General features: G+C 37.0%; 3 protein-coding genes across 9 annotated transcripts; 1 reads left to right on the forward strand and 2 right to left on the reverse strand.

Moving 5' to 3' along the window:
- On the reverse strand, nt 289-1,535 carry LOC109832191. 3 transcript variants are annotated; one of them, XM_020399625.1, is made up of 3 exons: nt 1,341-1,535; nt 1,137-1,258; nt 289-445 (listed from the first exon to the last, which is right to left on the reverse strand). In XM_020399625.1, exons 1-3 carry the CDS (start codon nt 1,458-1,460, stop codon nt 436-438), a joined length of 252 nt encoding a protein of 83 aa, XP_020255214.1. In that variant the 5' UTR covers nt 1,461-1,535; the 3' UTR covers nt 289-435. The 3 variants fall into 3 exon arrangements, with proteins under 3 accessions (XP_020255214.1, XP_020255213.1, XP_020255212.1); XM_020399624.1 differs by lacking the exon at nt 289-445 and adding an exon at nt 746-1,021; XM_020399623.1 differs by lacking the exon at nt 289-445 and adding an exon at nt 747-1,027.
- Nucleotides 11,559-14,232, forward strand: LOC109833655 (F-box only protein 13). Of its 4 annotated transcripts, none has more exons than XM_020401399.1 (2): nt 11,559-11,818; nt 12,918-14,232. In XM_020401399.1, exon 2 carries the CDS (start codon nt 12,945-12,947, stop codon nt 14,157-14,159), a length of 1,215 nt encoding a protein of 404 aa, XP_020256988.1. In that variant the 5' UTR covers nt 11,559-11,818; nt 12,918-12,944; the 3' UTR covers nt 14,160-14,232. The 4 variants fall into 4 exon arrangements, with proteins under 4 accessions (XP_020256988.1, XP_020256990.1, XP_020256991.1 ...); XM_020401401.1 differs by having other exon boundaries at nt 12,921-14,232; XM_020401402.1 differs by lacking the exon at nt 11,559-11,818 and adding an exon at nt 11,833-12,147.
- Nucleotides 19,485-23,592, reverse strand: LOC109833656 (uncharacterized protein At3g61260-like). 2 transcript variants are annotated; one of them, XM_020401404.1, is made up of 5 exons: nt 22,895-23,592; nt 22,408-22,813; nt 21,414-21,888; nt 21,218-21,299; nt 19,485-20,357 (listed from the first exon to the last, which is right to left on the reverse strand). In XM_020401404.1, the coding sequence occupies exons 2-5, from the start codon at nt 22,712-22,714 to the stop codon at nt 20,148-20,150; spliced, it is 1,074 nt and encodes a 357-aa protein (XP_020256993.1). In that variant the 5' UTR covers nt 22,715-22,813; nt 22,895-23,592; the 3' UTR covers nt 19,485-20,147. The 2 variants fall into 2 exon arrangements, with proteins under 2 accessions (XP_020256993.1, XP_020256994.1); XM_020401405.1 differs by having other exon boundaries at nt 22,408-23,592.

Consider the following 24,489-nt stretch of genomic DNA (forward strand, 5'->3'; position numbering starts at 1 on the left):
CTAGGTATTGCTACATGGATTTTTTTGAGTGTCACTCTATCGATATTGTTGAAGAATACTGCATGAGATAAATTGCGTGTGTGGTGGTGTGTCTATATGTGTGTGCGTGCACACATGTACTTAGAGGTGTATATGTATTCATATTCACGTATAAATGAATATACATACATCTATATCTATATACATAAACGTATACATACATAAATACATGCATACATACCGCACACGTACAAACACACATGCTTGCAGGCACACGTACAAACAGACATACCGCACACATACAAACAGACATGCTTGCAGGCACACGTCAGCCCCACCAGCCTGCATGCCCTTGCCAGTCCGCATGGCCGCATGCACACACCAACGTAACCGGACGCGTGTGGTGGGTTGGTGTGTGTGGGTGTAGTTGGGACGTGTGGAGGCGTCCACGCGCATTTATGAGTGCCTGTGTTTGGATATATCATGGATTTAGAATTGAGCAACGTGAACTCTAATGTAGTATAGAAGTGTGATTTGTTATGCTGCTTAGTATCAACATCAGTATTCATTGATCAGACAGACGATATGTTATGTCAAAGTGAAGGGCCTACAAGATGGGTAATGATCTAACCAATGTCTTCTTTTCTTTGATCCTATATTGCCAGAATATTGTTTTTCTGTATTTACAAGCTATTGAAATCTTGTGTATATGTGTTATGCAATGCAGCTATAGAAGATTTCAACAAATTTGAGAACAAAAGCAGTAATGCAATCCTTCTTATTGTTGGAGACTGGGATGTGTTCAAGATCCCTCTAAGCACAAGCTAAAGGGAGCTAGCTAGTCCTGTATATATACATGGAAGGAAAATTCAAGGTATACATTCTTTATTTTGTTCAGTTCACATCTTTTTCCTGCACTGGTAACACAACCTAATTCATCAGCATGTCAACCTTATTCATCTCAGGAACACCCTTGATATAGTGATCATTGCCATCTTCAACTCTGATTCTTCCTCGCCTGGAATCAGGTACATGGAGCTCTCTGCCTCTATGCATGAAATGGAGGGGGAAATATTTTTTTTAAAAAAAAAAAAGCAAACTGTTCAGGATATATACTTCAATTGATTTGAGTACTTTATTTCTGTTTTGCCAAGTACCTCTGATGATCTGAACCATGTGATTGGTGAGTGAATCTTGGACCTTCATCATACCCCTCACAGATTAGCTCCCCCTTCTCATCTCTGTAGCAAACTATCTCCTGGTCTTCGATCACAAAAACCTGTAACAAATCGAAATATAAGCAGCTACAGAGGACTTCTGGATTTAGGAGAGTTGAGCTCGTAGCGGAAAACAGAGCCGACCTTGTTTGCAGAATAAAGTGTTGATCCTCTTTTAATTTGCCCTTGAACTCTCGTTGTTGGGCTCCTGTCGGTCCTTTTTGCTGGAACGACGAAACTTGGCGAACATAATCTGATCGCCATGGGTCAACCCTGTGCGCCTAAACTAAGTTTGTGCGTAGGAAACCTGTAGATGGGATTGTTTGGGCATACTGCAAATAATGGTTGATTAGTTTGGAGTCTTGGGGAAGGATTAGTTTTGATGACGTAGCTCAGTAATATATGTGAGTTGAAAGTGACATTAATTGCGACTTATTCCCTTCCTACCTGATTAATTAATAATTAGTGGTGGTAATATGCTTGGCTTGTCACTGTTGTTGCAAGTAAAGCGTCCACTATTTTCTGAATGGAATGTATTAAGAATCCATTATCTCATTTACCATCCAACCAACCGTACCTGTTTTGTTTTTTCTTAACCAAGTGGTTTGGCATATGTTTGGTTCATTAGAGACACTAGTATAAGTGTACTAATGATCCATTAGATCTCAAATATGAAAAATAAATGAAGGGCCTAGGCTGCGTTTTCTTCTTGGGCCGTCGCAATGGGCTCTGACAAATAGATCACCTGCGTAGCTCATGCTCCGAAAATTGGACTGGCATAAGTCTGCAGGCAAATTTGACTTTTGCGCCTGGTTTGGTACGTGGAAATGAAGTCAAGTGAGAATGGAATGGAAGAAGTAATAGAATGGAATGTATGTGAGAATAGAATGATCATTCTCATTCTCTTCTTTGGGTGCGTTTGTAGAATGAAGCTAGAATGAAAATCTAATTCTTATTCCCATGTTTGGTATCACTAGTTCACAAGTGAGAATGAAATCTCATTTTCTAATAATATCCTTATAACAACATAGATTTTTAAAAGATAAAAATAAACATTAATGATATATAATAACTAAAAAAATTTATTTATGCATATGTTATATTAATCTAGGTATGTGTTATACTAATGTGCATGTTATCGATCAGGTGTATGTTTCGTTTATATTTTTTAAACAATTCTCACTATTTCTGCATATGTTATATTAATCTAGGTATGTGTTATAATAATGCCCTTATACCTCTATATATAGTCTAGACATGATATGGTTTTGATAATTTTAATATTTTGGCCAATTTCTCAGCGAGAGCTTCCTCTTTTCATAAATATTGGGTCAAATATTTTTCAATCAAAAGTTAGAATTATTGTTGTGCATGAACCACAATCAAACATGTACGCAATGGGTACATATAGTTCTCTATGATGGGAAAACAATAGCAAAAGTTTAAAAAGAATATAATGTGCTGGTGAAAATAACAGACTTTAAACATTGGTGAATAAACAAAAAAAATTGATTGACCAAAAAAAATATTGACAAGAAAAAATTTCAATCGGCAAATAATTTATAGTTTCGGTTGTATCTGTTTTTATATTAAATTATGTTGCTCCTATGTTGAGCAATTATGATATAATAGGCTAATAAAATATGTACGGCTAGTTTTAATATGCTACTGAAATAGGTATCAATAGTTTTAATCCCTACCCCGCAAAAAAGTTGCTATTGTTCGAATATAATTAGTAACTGAGAGAAAATGAGAATATGTAGTCAAAAGCCATAATTTTTAAATTGATTCTTATTATTAATAGGGGTATAATTGGAAAAAAAACTAACTAATTTGATTCTCCCATTGAATGGGAATGATCATTCCCTATCTTCTCACTTGGAATGTTCATTCCCATAAAAAGTGGGAATGACCATTCCATAGGAATGATCATTCCAACATCTAAAAACAAGTTTTGTTTGGTATGAGGGAATGAGAAGTGAGAATAACATTCCATTCCACCCCATTCCCGTGTACCAAACGGGGCCTTGATGTACCTGTGCTATATTAAAACTACGCAACTTCTGTTTTTAAGAATGTTGTAGTTTTTCTTTTTCGGTAAACTAGTGTGCACCCTGTGCAAAGCACAACCCATTAATTTTTTAAGTAGTGCATTTTGAACTTACCCCCTTTAAGTTTTATAATACATTTAATTTAATTATTATATGCTTAAAATTAGAAATTATGTCTACTCCTCTATGCTTAAAGAAAAATATAAGTTTTAATACATTTGATTTAGAAATCATATCTACTCATTTATACTTAAAGGAGAATCTAAGTTTTAATACATTTGATTTGATTTACTATTTATGATACAGTAAAATATTGTAGTATAAACAGTAACTTTAAAAAAATATAGTGGGAAATTTGATTAACTGTTCACAACATAGTTTTTGTAGCATGAATAGTGATTCTTTGGAGCCTCCTATAAGTGTAGAAGAGTAGGTATTGAGAATATCATGTTAATACTCTTTTTCTTTGTAATGTTAATATATACTGGTGTAAAAGGTGTGCTCATAGGCACTAGGAGATGAGAGAGATGGAGAAATGAGGTAAAGAGAGAAATTAGTGCAAATCAGAGGAGATTTACTTGCTATTTATTTCTCTCTCACTCACTCTCTCTCTCTCTCTCTCTCTCTCTCTCTCATCTCTTAAGGAATGCTCATCTGCACCGTTAGAAAAACATGTAAACTATGGTCTAGAAGAGAAGATTAAGGAGAATTCAAGGCTTTGTACCTTTCTTATGTACTTAAAATCGATCATATATTTAAAATTTTGTTTGATTATGCAAATTTTTTTAATAAGTAAAATTTAACTCGTAAAGATGGTATATGTAGTTGGAGTAAATAATGTGTAACCAGTGATTCTAACCCCTAGTATTTTAAAAGAGCTTTGTTACAGAGACGAAAAATATGGGACCAACAGGTAGGACAGGTGAGGTGCCCCATTGTTGGTCTCATATTTTGAATCATTGGGAAATTTTTCATATTAAAATCATCTTCAACTGTGAAAAGCGAAGGAGAGGGCCATCCTCACGTGCAGGAGATGAATTCAACTCCATGCAGATGCCACATGTGTGCATGGTTTCCTACGCGTGTAAGGAGCTTTGAGATGGTTCTTGCCAAAGTCCCCTTTGTCTTTGTTCTTCATCTTGTAGAAGGAAAAAAAGGAGAAAAAAAGTAAAAGAAAAAGAAGTTCCTAAAGCCCTAACATGCATGAACGAGGTGCTACTGGCCCTATAGCTAAAATGCAAACCTTTTTATTATGAAAATTGGGCACCTATAGAGTTCTTTTGTTTGGGAGGGGGTTTGCTGGTCAGCCTTGCACGCGCAACCCAACAAATGATCAAAAACTTTGCTTTTTTGACCTTAGCTTCTAGTTTAAGTGATTAATGAAGGTATCCTAAGTAGAGAGACTATCTTTTAGTTCTATAATTTACATTTGGACTAAGTTTAGGATAAAACAACTTCCAAAGTCCTAGTTGGCGGTGGGGCCCACCATGGAGCTCCTAAGAGCAAGGGGCTGTTTGGTTGTATGTTTTTACCATGTAAAAGGATGTAAAGTGTAAAAAAGTGGGTCCCAATGTCAGCTTTCATCACTTTCAATTGTTTGTTTGTAGTTGTAAAAATAGTGTAAAGTGATTTCATATGCTGATGTGGCTTGTAAAGTAATTTCATGAAAAAAAGACATGATTTTAGGAGAAAGCTAACATTGAAGTTAGGAAAAAATAATAAAAAATAATTCCAACCAATATGATCATTTGAGTAGGGACCACTTTTTACACTTTCCAAACAAACAATTAAAGTTTCATTTTGCAAACCAAACAAGTGTTTTATGATTCCAATGGAATAAAAAACAAACAAAGAAAAATATAAAAGTAAAATTGATGAGGTGGACAACAACTTTCCAAGTTGTGTCATAAATACACAACTTTACCAACAACAACCAAACAGCCCCCAAGTGCAACAATCTCCTAGTAGGGAGCTCTTGTTGGAGTGCTCTCAAACATGGGACCCACTTAGGAGCTTCATACTAGAAAAAATATTCCAACAAACTCCCAACTAGGAGCATAAATATTATTTAAAAAATCTATTCTTCTACCTCTAACATTTTATAAATATTTTTTAAAACAACAAATCTAATTAAAAAAATTTTTTTAGTGGGCCCACACCCCTTAGGAGCTCCCAAGTGCTCCACAAATTTGTGGAGCTCTTAGGAGCTCCATGGTGGGCCCCACCGCCAACTAGGACTTGAAAGCTTCATTGGGAGCTTGTTGGAAGGTTTTGGGAGCTTTTTCTTGCCACATAGGACTTAAGAGCCATCTTGGGAGGCTGCTGCACTTGCTCTAAGAGCTCCATAAATTTGTGGGGCACTTGGGAGCTCCTAAGGGGCAGGGGCCCACTAAAAAGTATTTTTTATTAGATTTATTGTTTTAATTTTTTTTATAAAATGTTATTTCTAGGAGAATGGATTTTTTAAATAATATTTGAGCTACTAGTTGAGAGAGTGTTGGAATATTTCTCCTAGTAAAGAGCTTCTAAGTGGACCCTATGCTTGAGAGCACTCCAACGAAAGCTCCCTACTATGAGATTGTTGGAGATGCTCTTAGACTTCAAATTTGGAGTTCATTGTGTCTTGTTCAGGCTCAAGAAACACTTTGGGGGAAAAGGGGATTTTAGAGATGGTTAGAGCATCTCCAACAGCTTCCCCATCTTCTTGAAATACTCAATTTTGATGAATATAGAGCTTTTTTTTAGTCCAACAGATTCCCCATCCCATTCCCCAAAATAGGGAAGGAGGAGAAAAAATAGGGAGCCTTCCCCAAATCTGCAGCATTCTCCAAATTTTTGGGGAGAGCTTTATTATTGTAATAAATACGATTTTTCAAAATGGGGAAGCTGTTGGAGTTGGAGCAAAAATAATTTGGAGAATATGATTTTTGTTTCTCCATTTTGGAGAAAATTTTGGGGAAGCTGTTGGAGATGCTCTTACATCACATACCTAAACCCATTCCATATAATTAAGATCTGTCAACCTCAGTAAACCAACTAAAATTAAATGAACCTTGTCGAGAATTTGGTCGCGTGTGAAAAAATGGGCCTTCTTGTTTTTTTTAACATGTAAAATGTCTCAAGCTAGAGCTATTTAAAATATCCTACTATCAAAACTGGCCTAATAAAAATACGATTTTTCTATAGAGTGCCCATGGGTGCTCTATAAGAGAGGAGAGAGACAGAAATAAATGAATTATACACAAAAATAAATGCAAACCAGGGAGGCCCATGAGCTATTCATTTCTTTCTATCTCTCTCCTCTCTTATAGAGTGCCGATGGGCACTGCCCATGGGCACTCTATGGGCCTGTTTGTTTTACTAAAAAAAGAGGGAAATCAAAGAAATGGAAAACTATTAAAATAAAGAATTGGTTTGGGAGTGTTTGGTTGGCTAAAAAAAAGAAGGAAATCAAAAAAATAGAGATGAAAAGATGTTAGTTGTCATATTATTATTGGATGATGTGAGTGATTTTTTAAGAAAACTAGTTTTGATGTTGTTTGGTTGGCGAAAAAAATAAGGAAATGAATTATAAGAAACATATTTCCTGTAGTTTGTTGTTTTCTTTTGGTTTGGTTCATTCTTAAAAATAAGAAATGAAATGAGATGAGATGAGTTGTCATTGTATTATTGGGTGATGTGATCCAAGATTAAGAAAAGTGTTTTCACAACTTTTTGGGATGAAAACAAAGAAATAAAATGTTAATGAGATGAGGTGAATTGTTATAATATTTTATTAGATGATGTGAGTGATTTGAAATGATGAAAAGAGATGAGTTGAGTGATGTTTGGATGAAAATAATATTTTATTAGATGTGATGGATGAGTTGTTAGATGAAAATAATATTTTATTAGATGTGATAGATGAGTGGTTAGATGAAAATAAAATTTTATTAGATGATGTAGATGAGTTGTTGGATGAAAATAATATTTTATTGGATGTTGTGGGTGAGTTTTAGGGTTTGAAATTGAGGAAATAGTACTTTTTGAGATTTTCACCTTTTCCATTTCCATTTCTTGATTTTTCTTGGTTTTTAGGAAATAACCAAACAGGCCCTATAGAAAAACCGATAAAAATATCAATCTGGTTATTTTCCCATTTATTTCATATTTATTTTGATCACTATTTTTTATAGTAATAAATCAGAATTGTCCCCCACCGTGGCCTGGCTAATGGTGCCTCATTGGGTATGGTCCTTGCCCCTCTTAAAAGAGTTTATTTTCTTTCATAATAGACCCTATGGGCCTATGTAAATTGAGGTTAATGGGGGTGTTGGGAAAGACAAGGGACACGTTAATTCTATTTGAGAACACATCAACCTTCGCTCATTTGTTGCGCCTCCAGCCCATCTGCCACCGTCAACCCCTCCAATCCATCAAAATTTCTAATAATAAAATGATTTGATAACATTTAAGGGTTTATTTATTAAACTTTCCAAACAAATTGAAATAAGTATCTTTGATTTCACTTACTAAAACCTTAACCAAGTTTTGTATATTACTTTAAGGGTGTAATTGATAATCTTTTTAAAATTGTGCTAGAACCGAACGTGATTTAATTTTGAGCAATTTTCTATTTGCCAAAAAGCTGGACGAATTTTGGCCTAGTTGTTTTAGGCCAAATAGTTATCGCTAAACCAGTTTTAGTTTAGACCACTTTTTTACTGGTCCAAACTAAAATTGGTTAGAGATAAAATCTGGGCTTGGATCAATTCATGCCTATATATTAGTGAGTTGCCATTTGACAACTCTAAAAAGAGACTAGGCCAAATCTAGTTTTATCCTAACTAGTCTAAAGAGAGTAAAAGAAGAGAGTGGTTTAAAAAAATTAGTTTAAATGCTAATTTTTGAACTAAAAAAAATTGTTCAACTTTAGCCCAGCTGTTGCTAAACTAAAAAATAATATCAACTTTAGTCTAAAAAGAGACTTGTCACGTTGTAAAAATTTACATTGGTTTCCATTCCACCGTCTACCTCCCAGATTGGAGGGGGGTAAAATAAAAAGAAAATTTACACTACACTCCATAACTCTGAGCCCTCAAAAAAGCTCCCAAATAAGATAAGATAAAATTGGAATTTCATTTTAATTTTTATCCTTTAAACCCGATCCAAACAAGTGAGTGTTGGTTTTCAAAGAGCAATGAGTGAGGCGTTGAAAATTGAAAACCAGGCTCTGACAAACGACAGCGGATCCGGCATCGAGATCTCTGCAATGTAGAGAGAGGGAGAGAGAGATGAGGATTTTCAACTCCGATGTGAGGGCGCTGCAGTGAGAGAACAGTCCCCTCTCCCTCGGAAAAACGCCCACGAAACAGATAAAGGCACAGAAGACAGCCCACAAGGAGGGTAAAAAGACATCGCAATTAGCGGCTTTTGCTTCTCCCCACAAATTTTACTCTTCATTTATTATTATTACAATTTTAATATTTTTCACAGAGAGAGCGAGAGATTCTCTCGGCGAGGAGAGGAGTTACAGATAAAAGAAGCAGAGTGTTTGCTTTTGCTTTTGTCTCGTTGCTTTGCAAAGGTCAGCCACGACACGGACACACATCTCAAATTGCATTATCGAGTGCGCCCTGCCCTGCCCACGAGACTTTATTGTTCTATTTATATGTGGATTATTATCATAAATTAGCTGTGTACTAAACTATATATTAACAATGTATCGAGCTCAGAGGGCATGCAACTTTACAACACATTCTTCGATGGAACAAATTTTCAAAACAGTCTCAAACCAGTTTTTAATTTTCAAAACCAACCCATTTTTTTTTACTAAAATCGACTCACTTTTTCTCACGTCAGCTTAATCTCATTTCTTAATTAGCCGGGATTGCCAACCCCGACTATTTAGGACATAAAAAATCGGGTTTAATGTTTCTAATTGGGGTTTAACAACCTCCTAAACAGTCGGGGTTGCCAACTCTGACTATTTAGGAATGTGATTAACCTGACGTGACAAAAAGTGGGTCGATTTTGGTAAAAAAAAAGTAGGTCGGTTTTAAAAAATAAAAACTGGTTTGAGGCTGTTTTGAAAATTTGTTCTTCTTCGATAATCATATATTCATATGGAAGGGGAAAAAAAGATTCAACTTTATTTTAAATTCTGGTAACGATGTTATTTGGATTTCACTTATTATTCTAATATTGTGTTAAGAACCATTTATTACTATGCTACGTTTCAAAATGGTTACTAAAGAGTTAATATATTAAAAGGGCTATATAATTACTTTTGCGAGCTTATCAGTTAACATCCCCAACCTTAGGATGAAAACTTCTTAAGCAAAAAAATACACACCCAAAATTCGTGCTTTATAAATACTTAAAAAAAAATACATGAGATCCTAATTAAGGCTGCCTCTATATTTATTCATTTAAAGAATTAAAGTTGCATCTGATAGATTTATAAACGTACCTCATAGTGGGGGGAAAATAAATCTAACATTTATACAAACAACCCCGTGGAATTTCTATATTTAATTAATAATCAAGTTGAGCCTTGTTTGATGATGGTACCATCCACTGATCCACATCTTAAGAACCGGATTCAAATGCTAAAAAAGCAAAAGCCAAAGTGGGGAAGATTAGTATGTTTATAATTTGTTAAATGTTTAGTTACTTTTTTTTTTCTTCCTTATTTATTATGAGAGTGCCAAAAGAGATTCCTGAGGAGCAGAGGTCAAATCCTTGTTTAATTTAAACAAAATGTACTTTTGGTGATTCGTTGTTCTCCCCCCACATAAAAGAGTGTCCACGTGATTAGTTTAAGCGTAATCAGGGCTCGGGCCTGAACGGGTTTAAACAAAGTTTAATTAAATCTCAGCTTTACTTTATAGAAACAAGCAGCCATAAAAAATTCTAGCTTTAATTTGATCATTAATCACGACTAAAAGTTTTGGAATAATAATTTCGGCTGTGTATTAGATTTTCAGACTAATTATAGCATTGTTGAACATTTTGGCCGGGAGAATTATTTTTGATAAATGACCCTTTTAATTAAAAAAATCTACATGTACTACGAATTGTATACGAATTATTGACTGATATTGAACAGAAAGTGTAAACAATTTTTTTTTTTCAATTGCTGGATATATTAATACTCGCGATGATCATTTTCTAGAAAATTCTTAATAAGTTTTTGAAGCTTGTGATGCAGCATGTAATTTAGGAGATCAGCATGCAAAAAGACAAATGAGGTAAAAAATAGTGAAACGCAACAAGTCTCTGATCGGAGCGGCATAGCAAAGAATAATAATATATACCAAATGGCTAAATACTTATATTGTTATTTTAATTCAACCCCATTTGTCAAGAAGATATTTTAAATAAAAAAATTGGCGTTAAAGCATTTTAATTGATTAGAATTACCAATTAGGTCTTTTTTCTCGCCGGCGATCACTTTTCCGACGAGAACTCGTCACGTGCATTTTAATTCGACCGGTTTTCTGACGTGGCAGTGGCAGGAAGAATAAGAGTCGATGCATTTTAAAATCCCCCATTTCTAAAATCGGTAAAAAAATTAGCGAAAAATTAGTGGAGAAATTACCGTATAAATAGAACCTCTTTCTCTTGCATCGATCCATGGCCGCGCCGGCGGCAATCTAGTCTGCAGTGATCTTCGTCTTCTCACTCTCTTCTCTCCGAATTCCCATGGCGTTTTCTTCTAGAAGTTCCTGGAATCGGGGTTTTTGGCTGCTTCTGTTAGCGGTAAAGGTAAGATAATTGAGTTGGATCTGAGATCTGGAGTGAATGCGTGGAAGTTTGATCTTTGTTTTGAAATTTTTAGGGTTCAGGTTGGTTCGTTTTGGACTTAAATTGTGATTAAGCCACATCAGCAGCTAAAACCGAGCCACATCAGCAAACCGAGCCACATCATCAGCTAAAACACAGATTAAGTCATCACGTGTCACGCACGTGACGAGTTCTCGCCGGAAAAATGGTCGCCGACGAGAAAAAGGACCTAATTGATAATTTTAATCAATTAAAATACCTTAACGCCAATTTTTTTATTTAAAATACCTTCTTGGTAAATGAGGTTGAAGTAAAATACCAATATGGGTATTTAGCCTATACCAAATCATAAAACTAAATATATATAGTTATAAAAAGAAGAACAAACATTATATTTCTGATAATAAAGTGTTTTTCTAAACACAAAAGAGTATTTTCTGAAAAGAAAATTTCGAGAGATACCCATTGGCGGTCAGTGTCAGCGCTGGTCACATGCTCTCTCGAGTAGCTCAAAGGTTAAAGCAAAGAGAGCCCCTCTCTCTCTCTCTCTCTCCCTCTCTCTCATCAAGCTTTTCCCCCCCTCTCATGAGCTTTGGGTTTCGGCTCTTCTATTTAGCTTTTTCCTCGGAGCAAAAACATCACGCACTCGCTTCTTCTTTCTCTGTGTCAACGCAAACAAAAAGAGCAACACACGAAGTTTCCTCCCATCTCTCTCTCTCTCTCTCTCTCTCCATCCGTTACAAAACGAGGAGACCCTAGTTTTGCTTCCTCTTGAGTTGTGACAAGGCACCCAAGCAGACAGAGGTACATTATTTGTTCTGCTCTTTTAATATTTTCACTGAAATGAATTTTGTTTGTGGTGGTTTTTGTGATGTGGGTCTGTAAATTTATGCTATGTTCTAGTGTTTTCTAGGGAGGAGGAGACATGGGCTATCTTTAGTCCGTTTAATTATTTGGTTTTGAAACCAAATATTGAAAAAAAAAAATCCTTTTTTGTGGTTAGATTGGTTCAGTAGAGTGATGACACTTAGAGCATAGAAGCTGCATTCTTAGTGGCTTAGTACTTTGTTCTTTTGTTTCTTCAGATGCTTGATGTGAACTGTAATGCTCCATAGGAGTTTATAGTTAGCTTGGTGCGTTTGTTTTATCCCTTTACTTGGTGTTCTTTTACTGTTGCTAGAAAAAGGATGTAAAGAAATGTGATCTTTAAGTATTTTTCTTTTATGCAAAGATGACTTTTGTGGGGAATTTTTGGATATAAGGTACAAAGATTGGAACTTTCATGGTTCAATTAGTTCATTTGAATTACTAAGTTTTGTTTCTCAGTTCTTGTTTCTTTTGTTCTCTTGCATTTTCCATTAGTACTTGTGATGCCTTGTAGGAATCCATTGGTACTGTTTCTTTTAAGCTTCTTCAGCTTCATAGTGCTCTTATTTTTCAATATTTTACTGATTCATTTTGCAATTCAAGAAAGAAGCTTAAGAGGAAATGTTGAAAGAATTGATCTTTTAGTCCTTTTACATTTGTAAAAAGATGTTCTTATATATCAAGTGATAGAAGATTTTAGCTTGTATAAAAATGTGATTTTTATGTCTTAATCGGTAAACTTTAGCTCCTCTTCCTCCTCCTTTGTCAGTTCAATTGGTATTATAGGAACCCTTTGAAGCACCAATATTATTTTCTTAAACCTTAAGACCTTTTCTGTTCTTTGCATTTAATCTCTCTTGGGGGCTCCTCAATTGGTCCTCTCAGCGTGTTAATTTCTCTCCCTTACTAGATCTCCTTGCAGATATCAAAATGTTATTTGATGTATTTCTTCCTTTACACTCAATATTCTGCATTTACTTTTGTAATCCGAAAAAGTTCATCATTGTTGCTAACCAATCTTTCTCCCTTCTTGCAGCAGACTCGTTCCTTTCTCAAGGTGAACATGGACGCAACAAAATCTCTAAAGAGAAAATCTCCAGATTCATCAAGCTCAAGCATTTCCCCTTTCCCTTTCAATGAACTCAACCAGGACCTTCTCGAAAAAGTCCTCTCTCGACTTCCACCTTCAAGCTTCTTCCGCCTTCGCTCGGTCTGCAAATCTTGGAACAACATTTCATCCTCAACTACCTTTCATCTTGCTTGCTCGGAGGTTCAATCTCGTGACCCCTGGTTTCTTATGGTTGGTCAAGATCTCAACCAATCTATAGTATTTGACACCAGTGATGGAAGCTGGAAGAACTTGACTTATCCTAATTTCCTGCAACAAACCCAATTCTCTAAATCAATTCCTGTAGCTTCATCGGGGGGTTTGGTTTGTTTTCGAAGCTCAACGGGCCTATTTGTTGTGTGCAATCCAATCGCTGGAGCTTGTTTTGAAATCCCAAATTCTGGCCAAGCTTGTGAAGGGAAAACTCTCAATGCCATCGCCATGAGTTCTTCCACTAAAAACCTGTCTTCATATAGAATTGTGCAAGTACTTGGTGAGTTCCCCAACCTCAGCGTTAGAGTCTTTGACTCGGAGAAAAAACAGTGGGAAAATGAATTCTTGCTGAGAAAAAGCAATGTGGGTTCAGTTGAAGATGAGCCTGAGACTATGTATTTCCTTAGCAAAGCGGGAGATGTTGTGGCTACCAATATGCAAAGGAGCCCTTCGAAGCAGTACTCATCGGTTCTCATCAAGGAAGCAAATGATGAAGAGGTGGTTTATTTCCTTAGCCAGTCAGGCACCGTTCTTGCCTGTAATCTTGCACTAAAGACCTTTAATGAGTACCCAAGGCTTCTTCCCATCTACTTTGAATACTCCATTGATGTAGTTGAGTGCAATGGCGAACTGTTAGTCATTGTTCTATCAGATTTTTTAGAGACGGCGAGTCTCAGAATCTGGAAGTTCTCAAAGGAGGAGAAATCATGGCTTCAGGTGGCGGCAATGCCTCCTTCATTATCTCATGATTTTTTCGGGAAGAAAGCTGATATAAACTGTGTTGGTTTTGGATCTTCGATCTTAATATGCATCAGCTCCTCCGAGTTTAGTAGTTATGTGATGTTCAATCTGGTTGATAATGAGTGGGTTGAGCTGCCGAAGTGTTTTGTGAATGGGAGGGCTAAAGAGTTCATGTCTGCGTTCTCTTTTGAGCCTAGAATTGAGATTTCAGTATAAACCGTGAGCTATATCATTACTTTTGTTTTTTACTGCTTATTTGGAAATGAGAAAGGGCTGTTGCTTGTGACTAGCATCTCTTTGAAAGCTTTTGCAGTGAATCTATGAGATTGCCCTCCACTGGGAAAAGAGAGCACCTTTGCTTTGGAAGGGAATATAGTTTCCACTATCTCTAAGATAAAGTCATAGGTCACTGTTTAATTTGGGATTTTCTCACTCTCTACCTAGCTCAAGTATGCGTGTTGTTTGTGAGCAAGCGGTGATTCTATTTGTTTTATAGAATAAATTTTCACTGTAGACCCAAACAGAATTTTAATTATCAAAATCGTCCAATTTTTTTTAAATTATCAAAATCGACCCGTTTTATGCCACGTAGGCTTAATCCAATTTCCTAATTAGTCGGGGTTGCCAACCCCGACTGTTTAGGAGTTGTTAAACCCCGATTAGAAGCCTTAAAACCCGGTTTAATAACTCCTAAACAATTGGGGTTGGCAACCCCGACTAATTAGGAAACTGGATTACACTTACGTGGCATAAAACCGGTCGATTTTGGTAATTAAAAAAAAAATCGGTCGATTTTGGTAATAAAAAATTGGTTTGGGTCTACAGTGAAAATTTGTTCTTGTTTTATATTTGTATAATTAGATCTAGTGTTATGGATAAGTTGTTCAGGGTGAAGATCAACTATTTTAGGATTCTTTGGCCATGTTTATGGTGGCTAAATGTAGTAATGCAATACAGATGTTATCAGAACCATATCTAACTAGTAGTGCGATATAGATGTTATCAGAACCATATCTCTAGGAGTGAGTGATCTACACCATAAATAATTGAGAAATAATTGAGAGGAGTTATAACTTCTAAACTAAACGTTGACCTTTTTCTATAGGGTGTTATGATAGAATTGTTAATTAAAGTAATTTGCTTTATTGCACACGTGTGTGTGTAAGTCTGCACGTTGTTGCGGGAATTATTTACCGAGTTATATCTATCACCAATTTGATAATATAGTTTTTATATATAGCTATTTATAAAAACTTAAGCGATAATTTCTTACTACTATCTACAAAGTGAATTTTTAAACTAGTCAATAAAATAATACACTAATTAGCAAGTTTTATAAGTTTTTTATAATAGAGACAGAAAAGATTTATATTAGTGAATGTTTGATAAAAGTTAAATTCATCATTTGTAAGAACCAATAAAACAAAATGGAAAAAGAAGAAGAATAAGAAGATACCAAAAATGTTTGTCAGGGTTTAAAAAATATTACTTTAGCTGAAGAGTGGACGAAAGGCTAAAAATCTCACTGTAGCACATAGAGCATGTTTAAGATACAAAAACACACCGTAGAATGAAAATCATTACGATGCAAACATTATACACCACTTCATTTTTTCTTATATTAACCAATGTGAGACTATACTCACATATTAATAACATCAACAATTCCCCCTTAATTTGTGAGTATAATTCAATTCAACTATAATTCAATCATTCACGGGATTCTCTAACTTCTACACCACTTCACTCGTAGGCTAACCAATTCACCAACTCTTGCAAACTTCCCTCGTAAGCTAATTAGACCATGCATTCAACACATGACTATCAAACATCCACAAGATCGTCCAGCGGTTCACTCATGGTGGCTAACTATGGGGTCAAAATTGTCTATCTTAATCAGTTGTGGATAAACACGTCCAATTAAGATTGATAACTTAGATTTGCATATTGATCCCGTAAAATTCACCTCATGGGAAAATGTTTTATTTTTTAAGTGGATTCATGGATCCCAATAGACTTAAGAGTATATTGTTAATTATCCTCTTTGAGAAGAGGAATCTCCCGATTAAGGGACCTACAAGTCAGCACTAATAAATACAATAAAAATTAATAAAAATGGAGTAATATGAAATTCATTGAATGATTACTTGTTCTGTATATTCTATACCGTTATCAAATCTCAATGATACAATTTCCTGCATGTTCTGTTCTCAACTATTGCTTTCCACTTCTTGAATGTCTCGAATACCTCATTCTTATTCTTAAGAAAATAAACCCAAGCATACCTGGAATGATCATCTATAAACGAGACAAAATACCTGGAACCGCCCTTAGAAGTTGTCGGAGCCGGACCCCAAACATCTGTATGCACATAGTCTAATATACCTCTGCTCTTGTGCTTGCTTTTCAAGAACTAGACCCTGTGCTCCTTTCCGTACATACAATTCTCGCAAAAATCCATGCAAGCTTTCTTCATGTTCTTCAGCAAACCTTCCTTACCATGCAGATCTAGACCCTTCTCTGACATATGTCTAAGCTGCCTATGCCATAACCTAGTGTACTCACATGGATCCCTATCATTTCCACCAGTTCTAACCGCTGTATCTCCTGTCACTGTCTTATCCGAGAGAGTATATAGGTTACTGTGACGAATGCCCTTCATCACTACCAGGGAACCTCAAACAACCTTCTTTACACCGTCCTCTGTAACTATCTTGCAACCACAGGGGTTCAAAACACCAACTGAGATAAGATTCTGCCGCAAGTAGGGAACATGCCTCACATCCGTCAGGGTTCTGACCACTCCATCATGCATCTTGATTTTGATATCACCAAACCCTACCGTTTTACAAGCATGGTTATTCTCCATTAATACGGTTCCACCATTAATGCTCCTATAGACAGTAAACCACTTTCTATTTGGACACATATGGTAAGAGTAACCCGAATCAAGAATCCACTTACCGGAGGTCTCTTCACCACACGTAACGATGTAGTATTCTTTTTCGCTCCCTTTCTCAGAGACATAGCTCGCCTCTTCCTTGCCTTCCCTTCTCTTGGTTTTATTGTTGTTCTTCTTCTCACCTACTCTCTTGTTAGGACAGTCAACCTTGAAATGCCCAAGCTCACCGTATTCGAAACACGGTCTTCCTACAAGAGATCTCGATTTCGATCTAGACTTTCCTCCCTTGCCTATTCCTCGCTCATTGTTCCTTCCTCTTACAAACAGTCCTTGTGTCTGCTCCTTGTTACCATTAGTAGCCATATCACTAGTTGAAAATTTCCAAAGATCATTCGCTAGAAGCACCATTCTAGTCTCATCCATCTTCAAATTGTCACCTACTAGCATCAATTTTTATGTATCAGGTTCTCATAAGACTTCGGTAAAGAAAGAAGTAGCAGAAGTGCTTGATTCTCATCTTCTACTATTACATCAATGCCCTTCAAATCCGATATGATCCTATCAAACTTATTGATGTACTCCCGGATTGATAAACCTTCCTCCATCTTGCAAGTATACAATTTGGATTTCAAGTAGATCCGATTTATTAGACTCTTCGTCATGAAGGTACTCTTTAACTTTGACCACACACCCGCCGTCGTTGCCTTTCCATCCACCAAGAAAGCGACATCCCTCTCAAGGCATAGGATAATCGATGCTCGTGCTTCGAGATCTAACTCTTCCCAATCCTCATTTAACATATCTTTGTGCTTCTTTTCTTTTCCTACCAAAGCCTTGTGCAATTTCTACGAAATCAACGAGTTTATCATTTGCATCATCCAATAAAAAAATCATTCTTCCTATTAAACTTTTTAATCTCATACTTTTCCACTTTGACTATTTTACTGGTAGACGTCATTCTCCGTTTGTTTTAGTAAATCATGTTTCTCTCAGGAATTTCAACAAACACCTTGTGTGCACCACACAATAACCAAGCACCACCTCAAATCGGAGGTTCTACCACCACCAATTTGTTCAAGGGGCTCCGATACCAATTGTTGGGGGGCAGACACGTCCACCTCGCCGTGGAAGCGAATCGCCTTGAGAGAAAGCCTAGACTTTTGTTTTCACAAAACACAAACCAATCTCAATATTCCTGTTTCAAGATGAAAACGAGAACATAAGTAATATATCTCAGCAATGTGAGATATACACTCTTCTCAATATCAGATTTAAGTATGAATAACGAAGAAACCAACAAGCAATAGCTAACACACAGAAAATAATAAAGACACGAGATTTACGTGGTTTGACAAACTTGCCTACGTCCACGGGGAGGGGTGAAGGAAGATTCCACTATGAAGGAGAACATCGACGACTTGCACAACCAGCAAGCTCGTCCCAAAGAGAATATGCTTCGATTTTACCCAAGAAAACCGACCTCTTTCTTGTACAATCGCTCCAAGTTCTCTCTCTTTTCTCTCCTAAAAATCTCACCTTTTAGATCTGAAAACTCTCTCTGTAGCCACAAAAACCTCAGAAAACCCTCTAAGAAACCCTAGGAACTAGTTCCTATTTATACCCAAAGAATTAGACCAAAAAACAGGCCCCAAAAATCGCATTTGAAAAATCCCGTCGGCTGTCTCGGGAGCCCGTGCCGGATTACATATGGTCTCGCGTGACGAGACACCTTTTGGTGTCTTGCTGTTCACAGAAAGGCCCAAAATGGAGATGGAGAGGGGGAGGGGCAGAGAGAGAGAGGGGGGGGGGGGAGAGACGAGAGAGAGTATATATATATATATATATATATATATATATATATATTATATATATATATATATATATATATGAAAAATGAGGGAGAATAAGGATAAAAAGATTTAATTGTTGATTTCTAATATAACAGTGTAGATATTTTATATTTTGCCACAGCCTTCTAATTTTATATGTTTAATAAATTAGTAAATATTTAATTAAAATTTATTTTTATAATTTTATTTTTTATAAAGGATATTTGTAAATGATTTTTGAGAGAGGAGAGAGAATAAGAGGGAGAGCGGGAGATAAAGACAAAATGATGAGAGTGTTACAAGGAAAGTGGGAGAATAGAGAGAAGAAAGATTTGAAGGACATTTTCACTGTAGCAACTTATGTTGGTTTTTAACATAGTAGTATATTAGTTAATAAAGTAAAAACATGCAAAAACAACATGTTTTTCTACCACGTGCATTTAAATTTCTAGTATAATTATATAGTTCATGCTTAATTTATACAGATTAGAGAGAGGATGATGATGTGGAGTGTGAACGTAGGCACTGGTACTATGAGCACTGTGCTAAAGGGAAAATGATGTATGTATAATGCGTGTGAGTAACGTTGACGTTTTGAACTTTAACGCCCGTGTAGTTTATTCCAGCAAAATAGAACCTGAGTTAACTTTTTTGACTCTTTTGCCCATAGATAGATTCACTAATTTCACTCATGGCAATGTCTCCCAAAATTTCACCAAGAAAGAAAATTCGACCTGAGGGGTCTATCTGCAACAACGAAACTACAACTATAGCAAATTTAACTCAAAGACTTGATTGTGCTGTAGAAGATGAAAGTAAAACATATCTATATATGATTCTTTGAAAGGGTCTTACACATTGAGCAAGAGAGTCATTGCTTCTCATATTTGTCATTGCGTGGCCAACTACCAATACACTAATGGCAGTGGTAGGTAGGGGCTTGGCGCTAATCATATTGACGCGTCAACGATCACAACATGTAAATTTTGTTAGATGATTTGATTTGGACTACAGGGTCATGTAAACAACATGATCAGAATGTAAATTTTCTGATTGTTTTCTTCATACTGAAGAAAAGAGGCCAATCAACTCTCCTTTAGAGAAAAGGTTCTGTAGGAGTTAACAAGACCTGTTTTGTTTGCGTCCATGATCTCAACGTACCTCATGAGAATCATTGAAGGTCCCATGTTGCGTCCTTTCTCCTCTCCATTGAGAGAAAGAAGCATGTGGCTCATCCAACAGTCTGAATCAATGCCGCCTCCTTGCGTAGCACAAAATTACACAAAGAAGGAAGCTCTGGATGGGATTTCTTTTTTGGCGTCAAGGGGGGATCTTTTTCCAATGGTTTGGAAAATGTCGTTGTCTTGTTCATTCATTCAATTCACGGAGCAACTTTTTTAGGATCACATTTTTGAAATAATCATAATAATTAATGAAATTCAACAGTATTTTTCTTCTGGGTGTAACTCGTTTTCAGAGATGATTATTGCAAGGAAAGCAGCCGCAAGAAACCGGAGAGGTTTGAAGGGTTCTCATCTTCTGGGCTTGTTCAGATGCTCTTAGGATTTGCTGAGAGTGTTGTAGCTGAGCTGCTGCTCTCCACTCTTCAGCTCTTCTTTGAACAATTGCCATTCTCTTCATCGTCTTCTCTTCTAAGTTTGATCTCATCTTTTGTATCTTCATCTGCAAATATTTACATCAGAAACAACATATGTCAACGCCGGAATCTGATACGTCCACCGTGTACTGCTGAAGAAAAGGATTAGCTTATGATTGGCAGGATTCCATTGACCTTCTTATAAACTTAGTGATAAATTGTGAATCTTTATAATCAACTGAGACCACAAAATTGAAACTTTAGAGCTTAATAATATCTACTTTCAGAAGTTTATTGGCAAAAGTAGAGAAAACTCCACCGAAGAAAAAATATAAAAAAGAATTTAGATGTGTATTAACTTGGAACATCCTTTGATTGGCTTCGAACAATTCTCATTATCTAAATCACCACCACACTGCGTGGATAACTTCAGTTCATTAGATGAAGAATTCCTAATTTGGACGAGCATCCTGTTTCAAGCAAACCGAGAAGTAATTCTGTATTGCCAAAACTAAGATTGGAGAACTTAATAGTCACCTCTCCCTATAATTTCTAAGAGAAGAAAAGTTGCTGTAAATCCAGCAGATTTTACATATTTTACGAAATTGCACCGTGCAGTGTTTAACGCAAATAGACTAGGTATGCTTAGCACAGCCCTAACAATTGGCCCAGGAGGCATCTCCCATATCCGATTGAACCATAACACTAGAGCATAGCAGAAGATACTATATCTAACCTGGGGTATTAACAAATAATTCCAAGCATAAAACTCGTAGATGTGGATATGTAGCAGTCAACTTAAGAGTCGGTTATTTAGGCCTTATAATGTCTTTGGCCAGTTATATCGACACTTCGCTATGGACACTGCTTAACTGAGTTGAAATCTTACGGTCGCTAAAAATAAAGCAAATATCCATATATATAATAAATGATTTTGTCACGATACCTCCAATTTTTTGGACTGGGCTTCAGCCTTAGCACTGTGAAGGTTTACCCAAGCCTGAATTTTTGCTTCCTCCCTCTGATACCTGGAAATAATAATAATAATAATAACGGAGACACACACACGCGCACACACACAACGATAAAGTTAAAGGTCTAATACTTGCATCTTGGTAATACTAAATGAGACAAAACATCACCTGATGCAAATCTTGATCCTCTCTTCATGTTCCCACTGACAGGCTCTGGTTTCAGCAAAACTCTTCCTTCCACCGCCATTATCTGAATGCCTAAGACTCTTCGATACTTCTGCTTCTTCCTCTTCCCTTGAGTCCCAATTCTTTGAATCGTACTGAGCACTGAGCTGGAGCTTGGCAAAGTGACAGTCTTTGAGCTCAGTGATATCGAGGGCGGTATTTGCAGTCATCAGAGGACCAGACATGTCAGCTGGAGTGTTGTGTCTTGCAGGAGAAGAGATCTTGTTAGGAGCGTGGCATCTTGAAGCCAGAATGCTGGACGAAGGAGTCACATCTCTGCGTCGAGCCTCAGAGGCTACTTTAGTCGTCGCAGCTCTCACTGATTCACAACAAGAGCCTCTAAAGAGAAAGCTTTCTTCAGTTGGATCAGAATATCGAAAATTTTGACGGGGCGGCTCTACATTGTCTGTGAATTTGTCTGCAGTGAGTTTTGGGTATGCAGAATTAGTTATATGCTTGATAGCTTATTAACTGTGTCTGATGGTTGCACGCTATGAAGAACAGAAATTTAGTCGATAATAAAGTTCATTATCTATACGTATAAAGAAACCAAGAGCATTGCAATAGGATGTACTTTACCGATTAAAAATACTGCTTAAACTATAACCAAAGATAGCAATTGACATTTGCAACTCAGTTCCCAAATGAACCTCTTTGGACAGACAAAATTGGCCAACTTGGAACATGGTCTTCTTGCTACATAGCTCTAGCAGAGGTAATAGGATGTAGAGAAACAATACACAGTAAAAAAAACGCAAGACTTGAACATATAGTTTCGGCATCATCTACAAATAATGAGGAAACTTGAGATAAAAGGTCCTTTTTCATAGAAAGTATGCAATCATGGAGCACTTCAAAAGTAGATAATTGCCTTTGATATGTCAGATCACTAAAGTTGCATATGCAAAAAAGTTTGGAGAGATTTTGAGATTTCAACCTCTTAGTGCCACTTCTGAGGAGAAAGTTGTCTCCCCCTGAAAGCTTGTTGAGACCTTTTCCTTCGCAAAGGCGTCATCTTTTTTGCCAACAACACCATTTGCTCTAGAGATCTTCGATGAGTCTGAGGCTTTGGTGATATGAGCAGGAGATTCATGGCAAGAGCCACCGATCAACCACTTCTCGGCATCGTCCCACTTCGATGGAATGCTCTTCCTCGAGAGATTACCAGCACTGAAGCTGAACACTGTCCTCCCTGGAGTTGGAGGGGCCTCCACCGATCTCCTCTGCCTCTGAGCTGAAGCCATAGGGAACGCCTTCACAGACTCTGAAGTTTCTCCGAGGTTGAGCTTACAGAGGGGATCAGGAGGGGCAGCTTCAGATGGGTTTCTTTCTAATGCTGATTCCTGCAAGAAAATCCAAAAGGATACAACAAGTCGAGTTCCAATACCTTAAATAACAAGGGAGAAGAGCTGAGGGCTTTCCACCTTCTTTGTAGATGAGGGTGCGGAGAGGGTCACCCAGGAATCTGTGGCGTCCTCACTTGGGTTTCTGTCTCGAAACGTTTTGTGAGAGGGAAGAGCTCGATGGATAAAACAGAGGACCGGCTGCTGGATCGTGAGAAAAGCGACAGCATTCGAAGCGTCACAACAGTAGCATTCCTATTGTAGAAGGCATTGGGAAAGCACCTTTGGATGAGAAATGAATGTGTGCTGGTTCTTGCTGGTCTCTTATACTAACATGAAGCCCCGGCGGAAGAAACTGGTGAATAATATGATGGAGGAGGTGAGCTTCCTCAGTTTTTTCAAACAAGAAATTAAAAACTTTGGGAAATGGCGAACCCCAAAAGAAAAGAAAAAAAAAAGTGATGGATCCCGGTTGAGAATTTTTGGAGTTGTTTTAGGAAAGCCAGCTCGCTGTCTAGCCCTCTAATAAACTCAAGAGGGTGTACAGTTTCGAACCCTCGCATCTTTTTCTTCGAACTGTCCTCTTGCCTGACTCCATGAGGACTTAAGTGTATCATGGCTGATGGCTAATCTATAAAACTATAATAGAGTGTTAAGGACGTGTAGTTAGTTTAGTCTGTGGGTGTCAGTCAATGCATGGATCCTGTCTCCTGGTTGTTTGACTTTAACCCATTTCTGTCATTATTTAATGTGTTGGGAAGAAGATAATGTTCACCGTCATACTTAGGTGCTCTTTGTTTGCTAAAAAAAAAATAATAATAAGAGAACCTCGTCACGTCAGATTTCAAGAAGTCCCTCTCTGTCACCTAGTATTTTGGTTTCAACCGATTTCTAAATCACATGTTTGTTTCGTTTTGTGATTTAAAGAAATGAGGCACGTCAGATTTTTGAGAAAAATGTTTTCACACAAAAAACCTCTGAAAACACTTGAAAATGCCACTTCAATGATTTTTTAATTACTAAAAACACTGTTGAAACAGTGACTGTGAATACAACAGATTATTTAATTGCTGAAAGCACTGTTACTATTGCGACTGATTTCCATTTCCTTTTTTTATGTTCAAACGAACACAAGAAATGGAAATCGAAACACTTGCGGCTGGATTTGTTTCTTATGTGACGTGTGTGAACGAAAGTGGACGTGGGGGCCACCCACGTGAGAGAAACACCCAAGTGCTGCTGCATAGGCGCGTGAACGCGTGAAGAGCACGAGCCCACTACAGCCCACGACCCGAGATTTCGTTGCCCGCAAATTAATTATAAATAGGATTGATTTCTAGGTTTTCGCGTGCACGCAAGGAGGAGTTTTGTTTTTTGGCGGCTGCGGCAGAGAGCAAACAGTGCAAAGCAGATTTGGTTTTCTTCTTTTTGTGACTGCAGTTGAGGAGATTTTGTGTAGTCTCTTTTAGGGTTTTGTGCATCCCTTTGAGAGAGCTTTGTGAGGGATTTGAGAGTGTTGTGTGAGGGTTTTATTTGTGAGATTCTTGTGTAAACCCTAGTTGTATTCTCTCACTCTAATAGTAGATCTCCCCCCTCCTTGCCTCGTGGACGTAGGCAATTTGCCGAACCACGTAAAAATTGGTTGTACTGCTATTTGTGTGATTTGTAATAGCTTT

Source organism: Asparagus officinalis, chromosome 3 (genome assembly GCF_001876935.1).
Source record: "Asparagus officinalis chromosome 3, Aspof.V1, whole genome shotgun sequence".
Lineage (NCBI taxonomy): Eukaryota > Viridiplantae > Streptophyta > Magnoliopsida > Asparagales > Asparagaceae > Asparagus > Asparagus officinalis.

Bases quoted from the DNA above. Each gene is read 5' to 3' on its own strand.
- LOC109832191 (XM_020399623.1), bottom strand. From the start codon at position 1,460: ATGGCGATCAGATTATGTTCGCCAAGTTTCGTCGTTCCAGCAAAAAGG. The intron at 1,259-1,340 runs GTCGGCTCTGTT...GATTTGTTACAG, and splicing joins CACTTTATTCTGCAAACAAG to GTTTTTGTGATCGAAGACCA. The intron at 1,028-1,136 runs GTACTTGGCAAA...TTTCATGCATAG, and splicing joins CATGGTTCAGATCATCAGAG to AGGCAGAGAGCTCCATGTAC.
- LOC109833655 (XM_020401399.1), top strand. From the start codon at position 12,945: ATGGACGCAACAAAATCTCTAAAGAGAAAATCTCCAGATTCATCAAGC.
- LOC109833656 (XM_020401404.1), bottom strand. From the start codon at position 22,714: ATGGCTTCAGCTCAGAGGCAGAGGAGATCGGTGGAGGCCCCTCCAACT. The intron at 21,889-22,407 runs GTTGAAATCTCA...AACTCACTGCAG, and splicing joins CTCAGAAGTGGCACTAAGAG to ACAAATTCACAGACAATGTA. The intron at 21,300-21,413 runs GTGATGTTTTGT...TATTATTTCCAG, and splicing joins AGGATCAAGATTTGCATCAG to GTATCAGAGGGAGGAAGCAA.